Source organism: Tarenaya hassleriana, unplaced genomic scaffold (genome assembly GCF_000463585.1).
Source record: "Tarenaya hassleriana unplaced genomic scaffold, ASM46358v1 Cleome61, whole genome shotgun sequence".
NCBI classification, from domain to species: Eukaryota; Viridiplantae; Streptophyta; class Magnoliopsida; order Brassicales; family Cleomaceae; genus Tarenaya; species Tarenaya hassleriana.
The window spans coordinates 131,058-142,710 of record NW_010968608.1 but is presented as its reverse complement, the minus strand read 5'-3'; the positions used below and the strand labels follow the sequence as shown (position 1 = coordinate 142,710).

The 11,653-nt window shown below is 38.9% G+C and overlaps 4 protein-coding genes across 4 annotated transcripts; 3 read left to right on the top strand and 1 right to left on the bottom strand.

Moving 5' to 3' along the window:
* Positions 1-288: 288 nt before the first annotated feature.
* On the top strand, positions 289-1,049 carry LOC104799796 (gibberellin-regulated protein 8-like). Its single transcript, XM_010522446.1, has 2 exons — positions 289-420; positions 628-1,049. The coding sequence occupies exons 1-2, from the start codon at positions 339-341 to the stop codon at positions 813-815; spliced, it is 270 nt and encodes an 89-aa protein (XP_010520748.1). The 5' UTR covers positions 289-338; the 3' UTR covers positions 816-1,049.
* Positions 1,050-2,822: 1,773 nt separating this feature from the next.
* Positions 2,823-4,152, top strand: LOC104799795 (3-oxo-Delta(4,5)-steroid 5-beta-reductase-like). Its single transcript, XM_010522445.2, has one exon. It carries the CDS (start codon positions 2,900-2,902, stop codon positions 4,040-4,042), a length of 1,143 nt encoding a protein of 380 aa, XP_010520747.1. The 5' UTR covers positions 2,823-2,899; the 3' UTR covers positions 4,043-4,152.
* A 2,338-nt stretch (positions 4,153-6,490) lies between these two features.
* On the bottom strand, positions 6,491-7,447 carry LOC104799859. Its single transcript, XM_010522537.1, has one exon. It carries the CDS (start codon positions 7,445-7,447, stop codon positions 6,491-6,493), a length of 957 nt encoding a protein of 318 aa, XP_010520839.1.
* A 188-nt stretch (positions 7,448-7,635) lies between these two features.
* Positions 7,636-10,594, top strand: LOC104799794 (putative ribonuclease H protein At1g65750). The gene is made up of 2 exons (XM_010522444.2): positions 7,636-9,989; positions 10,163-10,594. The coding sequence occupies exon 1, from the start codon at positions 8,495-8,497 to the stop codon at positions 9,848-9,850; it is 1,356 nt and encodes a 451-aa protein (XP_010520746.1). The 5' UTR covers positions 7,636-8,494; the 3' UTR covers positions 9,851-9,989; positions 10,163-10,594.
* Positions 10,595-11,653: the final 1,059 nt, after the last annotated feature.

Sequence of the window (11,653 nt, the reverse complement as noted above, 5' to 3'; positions counted from 1 at the left end):
TAATAATAATAATAATAATAATAATAATAATAATAATAATAATAATAATAATAATAATAATAATAATAATAATAATAATAATAATAATAAGAAATCCTTCCTGAAACCTACTGGTCTCCATCGGCAATGGTTTATTTGCTCGAGACATGGAAACGGATGCATCAATATAAATGTTTGCAACATTTTTCACGACAAAAATTAAATTTTTGGAATATTGGTTAAGAAAACTCTAACCTACTTTAGGGTTTTCTCGACTATATAAACATAACACATTCTCCTCGTCCAAAACCAAAACCATAAGACAAACAAAACATTCTCCAATTCTCTCTTAAGTTAAGATGAAGCTCTTCGTTGCATCTTTCCTTCTCGTCTCTCTCGTCCTCACTTCCTCATTCTTCGAGCTTTCGGCAGCCGGTTCGCGTAAGTATTAGATAACTCTAGCTCTCCATAATTCTCAATATCGATATTCAAAACATAACCGGTAAGTGAACGCACAATGAACCAAAGAGTTATAGTATGATGGATTCTGCAATTTTTTGGAAGATTTAAGAACCAACATTTCATTTACAATTAAACCATATGTTAGTTAGATGCTTATACTATTTTATGACGTGTGATGGGGTTCAGCGAAGAATGATGAAGACTCGTGCCATGGAAAGTGTACGGCAAGGTGTTCCAAGGCAGAGGCGAAGGACCAATGCCTTAAGCACTGCAAAATATGCTGCAAGAAATGCCACTGTGTCCCCTCCCACAAGGACGACTGCCCTTGTTACTCCCACAAAAACGACTCCAAGGGCAAGCCCAAGTGCCCTTAGAACTTCACACATATACATACACCTATATATATACACACCAACACACCCACCATGAGCACGGTGTATGTATATATATATATATATATATATATGTAAATGAATAAGCGTGTGGGTGTAATTTACTTCTGAACTGATGATTAATGAGTATGTATATAAGCTGTATATATATATATATGATGTATGTGTGAGCTATCTATGTCATTGAAATAATGCTAATGTATGGGGATTGAGACTGGGGCGTGTTATTATTTCCATAAATGTTATTTATATATATGGTTTAGAAGAAAAAAAACTAAATTTAGTTAAACTTGAACCAACTTTGTCAAATGATATCACATTCTTTCAAACATTAAATGACGAATTTGCAACAAAATTAGAAACGAAATTCATTTTGTTGTTAGAATTTACAACGAAATAGAAACAAAATTACATCGTAACATGTTTTGTAACGAAATATTTTCGTTGCAAATTTGTAACGGTTTCTGCAATGAAATAGCAACGGAATTTTAAACTATGACTGAAAATGATCATAAGATAACGAGTGTCCAGAATTATTGTCTTGATCCAAGGGAGATGGGAATGGGATTCTATCAGAGAGTTAGGGTTCTTGAGTTTCAGCAACTCTTAAGAAGTTGTTTGCGTATTGGATTGGATTTCAAAGGCTACAAAAGATTGCTTCATTGGATGAATTGGCCGGTTTTAAATTGAATAATATAATGTATGGCAATAAAATGAAAACAAATTAAAATGACCTTGGACGATCTTATAAGTTATCAGATTTTAATGTTTTGAGCATGGCCTAACCTTACTTAAAAAGGTAAACTACAATATATATTTTTTATGATCTAAAAAAATAACTAAATTTATCTTTCTACGATCTTCTAAATTTATTGAAATTTATTTCGATTTTATATATTCTGTAGTTTTTATATCAATATACAAATTAAAAGTTAAAAACGAAATTCCATTGTCTGAACTCTTGGAAAGATAGCTAGATCATCTCATTTATAATTAAGTTTTGAGAGTTGGGTACATGAATATATATATATATATAATTAAAATGATTTTTTTAGCAGAAAATGCAGTGATCGGTTAAGCACCATAAATGTGATTTACATTTAAAATGGTTGGTGACTCTTGTAACCATTTTTCTTTTTCGATTTGGCTTGTAACTTGAATAAAAATGATAAAAAATTCGCCTTCAAAGACCTATCATTTTTCATGCAAGGCAAAACAAACACGAGAGAGAGAGAAAAAAAACCAAGAATATAAAATATAAAAATGCATTAGTTATCTTTTTTTTTTGGGATATACCTACAACCTTAAAAAGAAAAGGCTTATATTTAATTATGGAAAATAAATTTAAAGTTTTTTATGCTCTTAAACCTCTCCTTTAATTAACAGAAGCCACCATATATTCATTGCAATATGAATTTTCTCTACTTTTTTTTCTCTTCAAAATTAAAAAAATTCGAGGCTACTTACTATATATTCGCTTAAGTATTTTTTTTTTGAATTTCTTTTATATTGTCCATCGCTATTAATAAAAAATTAAAATTTATAAAATTATCAACCTACAAAAATCATGAACTCCAAAATTTATGTTGTTAATTAATATTTAAGACTATAATATCGATATTCAAAACATAATCATATTTATCTTTGACAAAAAAAAACATATTTAATTATATTCATATTGTATTATTATTAATCTAAATTAAATTTCAACTTCAAAACCATTAGACCTAGAAAAAGAAAATACAAAAGCTAAATTATTAATATTTATATACTTTGCTATTAGGGGTAGATATACAAGTTGAGTATATTAATTTTAGATGCATCTAAACTTCAACCCCTAAATGGATATGGATCAGGGACATTAAAAAACAGACAAGTGCACATCTTTTCTGTATCAAAACGAAGACATCTGTTTTTTTATCCCAACATGATATATATATATATATATATGTATATGCACTCTGTTCTTAATCTTATCATCTCCTACTTACATCATCTTCTTATGTTATCTCATAAAAGGTTTCACTTTCCCAACTGCTCTTTGAAAACTAAACCAGAAGAAAAAAATGTCCCGTCAAATTTATCACAAGAACGTCGCTCTGATCATCGGCGTCACCGGACTCGTCGGAAACAGCTTGTCGGAGATTCTCCTGAAGCCGGAAACCAACGGTGGACCATGGAAGGTCTATGGCGTCGCTCGCCGTCCACGACCCAGATGGAATTCCGACTGTCGGATCGAATACATCCAGTGCGATGTCTCCGACGCCGAAACCACCAGACGGAAGCTCTCGTGCCTCACCGACGTGACCCACGTGTTCTACGTCACGTGGGCGAGCCGCGAGACCGAGGCCGAGTGCTGCGACGCCAACGCCGCTATGCTCCGCCACGTCCTGACGGCGGTTGCGCCGTCGCTCCGACACGTCGTTCTCCAGACGGGGACGAAGCAGTACGTGGGTCCGTACGAGAGTCTCGGGAGGATTCGAACACATGAGCCTCCGTTCTCGGAGGATCTTCCTCGCCTGCCGTATCCCAACTTCTACTACGCTCTCGAAGACGTTCTCTGCCAAGAACTCGAGAAAACCGACCAATCAGTTTCGTGGTCCGTACACCGGCCGAACGTGGTGTTCGGTTTCTCTCCGTACAGTTTGGCGAACATCGTCTTCAGCTTCTGCATCTACGCGGCCGTGTGCAAGCACGAGGGCGTTCCGATGTATTTTCCGTTGAGCAAGACGACATGGGAGTGTTACTCAGTTGCGTCGGACGCCGATCTCATCGCCGAGCAAGAGATTTGGGCTGCCATGGAAGCTTCATGCAAGAACGAAGCTTTCAACTGCAGCAATGGCGATGTCTTCAAGTGGAAACAGCTCTGGGGGATTCTCGCAGAAAGCTTCGGGATAGAAGAGTACGGATTTGAGGAGGGGAAGAACCTTGGTCTCGTGGAGATGATGAAAGACAAAGGAAACGCGTGGAGGGAGATCGTGGAGAAACACGGCTTGGAGGAGACCGAACTGGACGACGGTATTGTCGGGTCATGGAAGATTGTGGATGCTGTAATGGCGGAAGGTGGGCTTCTGGACTGTATGAAGGGAGATGGGATCTTGGATTCCATGAACAAGAGCAAAGAGTTTGGCTTCCTGAGTTTCAGGAACTCCAAGAAGTCTTTTGTTCATTGGATCAGCAAGTACAAAGATCACAAGATCGTCCCTTGATGAATTCTACAATGTTCTCAAAGGTATAAGGCTGGTCGGTCCATGCTCTTGTATCGTTAAAGTGTACGATGTAATTGTGTTTTAGAATAAAGGTTTCATGTGCATGGTCATTAGGTTGCAAGAAAAGAAATCATATGATTCATATATAGCATATGATGCTTTGCTATCCTTATATATGCATAACACATCTTTACTATTTGGATTAAGTTCATTGCAGAACACGCACAAGAGTTTAAACAAAAAAAGAAAGAAAAAGACGGGATAATCTTTTGAAAAAAAACATGAGCTTTCAAAAATTACCATATATAGATCGCCGCCCCCTATGAGCTCCTTGCTTCCCACGAACCTCATCGGCGTCGAGTCGGATTCAAGACAGACAAAAAAGGTCCGAATGCGTGATGAGGAATGTCCTAACCCTCCCTCAAGAGTATGGGCGGCTGGAGGTACTTCCTTCAGAGATAAAGTTTTACAGGGGTCAGGAGAACTCGATGACCCTCTTCTTGAAGATGACGATGTCCTGATTTCTAGAACGGCACACAGTTTCAGTGTCTCCCTCTCCCAAGATTTCCCAAGCTGAGCCTTCCCATGTCGTTGCCAATCCAGTACTATCATACAGCTCTTCTAGAATGCATAGCCAGCAATATCGGGAGGGTGATTAGGGTTGACCTTAATACAGTCTCAGCTTTACGCGGACGCTTTGCTAGAGTGGCAGTGGAATTGGATTTGGCGAGAGCCCTCTCATCTCTTGGTTTGAAATTGAAGGTCTGACCCAAATGGTGGAGTATGAGAATCTCCCGACTATTTGTTTCTCATGTGGTAGAATTGGGCACCTTGGAGAAAAATGTCCTTTATCCACCCAAGAAACAGAACAAACAGGATACAACGCCTCATTCTCACCTGTCAAATCCAGAGGAAGGCTTGCCGACAATTCCGAATAGTGAAGGCATTCCTAACACCTTATCTGACCTGGGTCCGTGGATGCATGCCATGAAACCCATTCGTAGACCCAGACGAGAACCAGAGAATCAGAAAGTATCGGAGAAGTCAAAACCCCAGTCACACACTGCCAAAAGCTCAAAAATCCAGGTTCAACATTTTCAATTTTTACATTGCAATATTAAGTTTCTAGATAATCCTGCTTTTGATTTCACAGCTATTTACGCCAGCCCACGACAGAAAGATCGGGAGTGCTTATGGCGAAATTTAAATATTTTAGCAAGACAAAACACAGTCCCATGGTTTCAGGAATTGGATAGAGGACTGTCATCTGTTAGATTTGGGTTTCTCCGGACCACAATTCACCTGGAAAAGGGGTAATGTCGAGGAACGCCTGGATAGAGTGTTGGGTAACCTTGCGGGAGTTTCGACTTTTCCTCAGTATAGAATCAGCCACCTGGCCAGAATCAAGTCGGATCGTTGTCCAATGCTCTTCACTATTATGCCTTCTAGTCGGCCGACTTCTCCCAGACATTTTAAATTCCAAGCATCACAAATTTTGTGGCCAATAATTGGAAAGGATCATCTGATATAGCCGCCACGATAGCCGAATTTTCAAACCAGGCTGCTGTTTGGCAATATTCATAGAAGAAAGCGTCGACTCATGGCTCGCATAAAAGGAATCGAAAAAGCTTTGTCTAATAGCTTCCTCCTCAACCTTGAAACCCAATTGAAAGAGGAATTTGAACTCGTCCTACACCAGGAGGAAGTTTATTGGTTTCAGAGAGCTAGGACTGAATGGATCAACAATGGGGATCGTAATACAAAGTTTTTCCACGCTAAAGCTACCATTAGACAAAGAAGGAATGTTATTTCCAGCCTAAAGGATCAGAATGGAAGTTGGCTCAGTCACGGGGAATTACAAGACCATGTGGTAAACTATTTTACCCAGTTATACACTGAAGAAGACAACGATGTTCAACGCTGTACTACTAGTCTGTTTCCGCCCCTGGATCCAATCTGCTTGTCTTCTTTGGCTCACCTGCCTTCCCTAAGTGAAGTGCATGAAGCCCTTTTCTCAATGAAACCTTTCACAGGTCCAGGTCCCGACGGCTTAAGTCCTCTCTTCTTCCAGAATCAATGGTGTTATTTCTCTCAACCTCACAAATTCCTCTCAGACAAATCTCTCTCTGCTTTGAATATGTAAGAATTGATAAATGGAAAACACTCTAACGATATATGTAAATCTGAAGCTTTATTCACACATAATAATTTTTACAGCAATACATCCTTAAATACACACAAACGTAACTGCTAAACTTAGTTATTATATGATAAAGACAATAAACTGATAGTAACTGACATTTCAAATTTAAACATAAGTAACTGTCAATGACAGTCTCGAAACACACTTGCTGAGAATCAGCTTTTCATCTTCTGCATTAATCATGACCTTGAAACAACAAGCAACTCCAACATTCCCCCTTGGTTCAAGGTCGTTCACAATATCGATCAATCATCACTTGGAACTTTTTTATTTTTAAAAAGTTCTTCCACTTCATTTGCTTCAGCCTTTTGTGCTTCAACATCTTCAACGTTTTTTTCCCTGCAAATTCTCTCAACATGTCCCATTCTACCACATTTCCTGCATTTAACATCAGGTCTTTTCCAACATCGCCAATATAGATGACCCTTCTTATTACAGTGTTTGCAAGGATCCGAAAAACCCTCGCTCCCACCGCCTTCTGTTGTTGAATTTCCTGATTTACCGGAATTGTTACCGTTCTTTGTCTTCTGAAAAACCGTAGCTTTTAAGGCTCCTTCAACATTTTCTCCTTTTCGCATTAGCCTCCTTTGCTCTTGTGCTTGAAGAGCGCTTATAACTTCTGTAAGTTTGATCTGCGATAATTGTTTTGTATTCTCCAGAGATGCAACGGTAGCTTCGAACTTTTCGGGAACAGAAACCAAAATCTTCTGTACTATCTTGTCATCATCAACCTTAGTTCCCAGAATCCTGATATTGTCGATTATGTTAACAAGTCTGTTAACATAATCTTTCACCGACTCATCTCCTTTCATCATTTGCCTTTTAAACTCTCGCCACAAGTTTAAAACTTTCATATCTCTTATCTTTTCATCTCCTTCATACTCGGTTTTGAGAAAATCCCACATCGCCTTAGCAGATACGAGATTCATAATCTTGATCAGAATTGATGGTGTGACCGCAGCAAAGATACAGGACTTCGCCTTGGACTTTTTCGTGACCCTCTCTCTATTGTTCCTCAATTGGTTGACAGTCGGATTCGCTGGCAAAGCAGGGATTTCATACTCTTCTTCCACCGCTTCCCAAAGATCAGCACCTTCGAGGAACACACGCATTCTCACTGCCCAGATCTGGTAAGCCTCGCCGTTGAAGATCGGAGCATTCTGCACAGGATTTGAAGTTGTCAAATTTTCTGTCTGATCCATCTTGTGAACCGCAATCGGTAAAGTCTATTATCAAATGCATTCTCATTTCTTTATGTGCACTCTCTGCTTTGAATATGTAAGAATTGATAAATGGAAAACACTCTAACGATGTATGTAAATCTGAAGCTTTATTCACACACATAATAATTTTTACAGCAATACATCCTTAAATACACACAAACGTAACTGCTAAACTTAGTTATTACATGATAAAGACAATAAACTGATAGTAACTGAGATTTCAAATTTAAACATAAGTAACTGTCAATGACAGTCTCGAAACACACTTGCTGAGAATCAGCTTTTCATCTTCTGCATTAATCATGACCTTGAAACAACAAGCAACTCCAACAAATGGCAGATAGTTGGTAAAGACCTCCACTCTTATATTATTAGAATCTTTAATGGACATCAGCTGGATCAATCCTGCAACAATACCTTGCTGGTGCTTATTCCAAAGGTGCACAACCCAGAATCTATCACTCAGTTTCGGCCAATAAGCTTGTGCAACGTTGTCTACAAGGTTCTCACCAAACTAATCGCCAACCGTATCAAGCCCATATTACCTCATATTATTGGTCCGGAACAAAATAGTTTTGTTCCAGGGAGACAAATCACGGATAATATCATTATGGTTCAAGAGATCATCCACTCTATGGATAGACTAAAAAGCAAGAGAGGTTTTATGACAATTAAAGTGGACTTGGAGAAAGCTTATGATAGAATCAGATGGAGTTTTGTGGAGGACTCTCTTACTGCTGTTTGGTATTCCCCATAAGCTTATTACCATAATAATGCAATGTGTTTGCTCAGCCAACATGAAAGTGTTATGGAATTGATCACAGTCTAGGAGCTTTAAACCGTCTAGAGGCATTAGAAAAGGTTGTCCACTATCCCCCTATATCTTTGTATTATGCATGGAAAGGCTTGCCCAAACTATTAAACAAGAAGTCAATCAGGGGAGGTGGGAAGGATTCCGAGTGAAAAGAGATACTCCTATTTTTTGCAGACGATCTCATTCTTTTTACGGAGGCAACAACTTCTCAAATGGAAGTGGTTCAGAGCACCTTGCATAGGTTTTGTGAAGCCTCGGGGGAAAAGGTTAACTTAAACAAGACACAATTGTACTTCTCAGCTAATGTTAGACATGATATAAGGATGCAACTTGCTGATCTGGCAGGCTTCTCAGTAACGACCGATTTGGAGAATTATTTGGGAGTTCCAATCCTCCATGCTAAGAGTTCGAGAAATAAATTCGACTTTCTCATTGAAAGAGTCTCACGACACCTCAGTGGATGGCAGAGTAAACTTTTATCTCTTGCTGGGAGAATTACGCTCACAAAGTCGATTCTTAACACGATTCCCGCCTTTGTAATGCAAACCATCAAGCTTCCTTCATCGGTTTGTTTGGAATTGGACCGCATAATGCGTCGATTCATTTGGGGCTCAACAGAAACGAGGAGGAAGCTATCCTTGGCAAACTGGGATTTGGTTAGCTCTCTGAAAAATTTGGGTGGTCTTGGAATTCGACCCATTCAAAGATTTAACAAGGCTTTCTTGATGAAGTTGGCCTTCCAATTTATTACAAAGCAAGACAGTCTATGGGTACGCCTTCTGCGAGACAAATACATCCCACCTTCATATAGATCTGGCTCTCACCTTCCAGGTCACGACGGCTCCATCATTTGGAGGGGGATTAAATCGGTTTGGTACTTAACAAGAGGGGGGTGTGCCACACTTATACGAAACGGTAGAAATACAGATTTTTGGAGAGATAATTGGGTTGAAGATGATAAGCCACTAATCGAGTACTTGTCAGAAGAAGACCGTCCATCAATTAATCCTGTCATGGTGGCAGAATTTGCAAATGCTGATGGGAAGTGGAAATGGGATAAATTTGCATCGCTATTACCCAATTCTACTTGCTTAAGAATAGCCAGCTTACTTCCCCCAAGACAATCAGCAGAATCAGATCGTCTTTATTGGTGTTCTTCAAGAGATGGCAAATGCACCGTCAAAAGTGCTTACAACTCACTTCTGCCGGATAACATCACATCTTCTCACACAATCTGGTCAGTAATTTGGAAATGGGGGGACCCTGAGAGAATTCGAACTTTTCTGTGGTTGGCCTGCAATAACAGGTTGTTAACGAATATGGCACGTTTCAAACGAAACCTATCTTCCTCCGGCCAATGCCCGTTGGGGTGTCCTTCAGATGAATCAGTTCTACACGTACTAAGAGATTGCTCTGTAGCCAAAGTGCTCTGGAACGATCTAGGTGTGAAAATGATCCAATCGGGGTTTTTTCAAGTCGGAATACTAGATTGGTTTGAAAGCAATTTGCGATGTACCTATGTCTTGTCATCTCTCCCTTGGACAATTATCTTTGGGGTTACATGTTAGTTCCTATGGAAATGGCGGAACGAGGCAATTTTCCAAAACAGAGTAGCACCGGCTAATTCGGTCCAGCAATCTCTCGCTTATGCACGAGAAATTCAGATGAGGGACAACGTGGCTACCCTACCGTCTCCAAAAAACCCAGGTTAGTACTAGATATTGCTTGGTATCCTCCTCCTTCTAACATGGTAAAGTTGAACACAGATGGCAGCTTAGAGGCAATCCGAGTTCAGCAGCAACATGTGGTCTCTTCAGGGATCATTGGGGCATCTGGATTATTGGGTTCACCTCTAATCTTGGCATTTGCTCGGTCTTCAGAGCGGAAGCTTGGGGGGTTCTCATCGGGCTACGGATGGCATGGGACAATGGATGGAAAAGAGTGATGATGGAGGTTGACAATCAAGCTCTTGTCGAAGCAATCCACGACAAAGATCAGAGGAATACAGTAGATGGGTTAATTATTCAGTCAATTCAAGAACTTCTCGCGAAACCATGGGAGATAACTATTTCCCACGTCTTCCGTGAAGCCAACACTTGTGCTGATTACCTTGCCTCTCTAGGCCACATGTCCCCTCTAGGTGTTACAGTCTGTGAATCTGTTCCGACAGACGTTTTGCGCATCCGTTTCACCGGTTGAACTACCCAGGTTGGGTTAACATTCCAAATTTTATGTGTTTATATGATACTTTTTTAGGTTTATTTCTGCGATTGTCATAAAATAACTATATTGTCTGATTTTGTTCTTTTAATAATGAATTTTATCGTCCCTTCCATTAAATTCATCTCTCAGATGATAAAATCACCTGATTTTAGGTTTGTGTAACACCAAATTGAACACGAAGTGTTCACATCCAAAGATTTCTTGCTCCTCATCACATTTGGATTTGGTATTGTTGACACATCAACGTATAACATATATGAATCATATGAAACATAAACTCGTGACTTGATAATTATCAATGTATGTATTTTTTTTATTCTACGAATTAATTCTTTATTATCGCCTAACATTTTGATTGGATGCTCGCCGAATCTCTATTCCTCACTGGATGAACAAAAGTTTGAGAATTTCGCAAAACAAAGTCCGTTCTACAAATCTTTTATATATACACCAAGACTTTGAAAAATTATGTTGACTTTTATTTTTCTTTTTAATGCATTTTTGATGTCGCAAATCTGTATAAATTTGATCAAATAATAATATCCTAAACGCAATAATTAACCGCAAGTGTACGGATCATGTGTAGCAACTAGGGTCGAACACAGGGACAAGTAAAAACTGAATCAGATTTCAATCCAAATCTAGATCTAGAGAAAATATGAGAATGATGAGAATGTATCAAAAGCAAATAATAAAAACAAACGATAAACTATCAATGGCAAAACACTGTAGGCTTCGGGATTGCTTTACATGCAAGGGTCTTTCAAAAGATGCAAACTCAGTGGTTTATCTATCCGATTTAGGGAATTCAAGCTCTAAAGTAGAGATTAACCCTCTCGAGTCTAACCTCACTATCCAGGCTTTATCATACTAATCTCTCGATTCAATAGTCTAAAACCCTGGATGCATGAACGAACGTCATCATAATCTCTAGGCAAATATTCATCTCTCAATGCAATACCTGTTCTATTTATTGAGTTATTTCCAGGTTAAAATCTCATATGTCTATGCGAATTAAAACCCTAAGTTCATTCAATCAAGTGGCCAACAAGATCAAACGCATTAAACGCAACTCAATAAACCGAATAGAATAAATAAAACCACAAAGTCTGGAATTATGAACCAAAGATCCCTACATAGCAAATCCC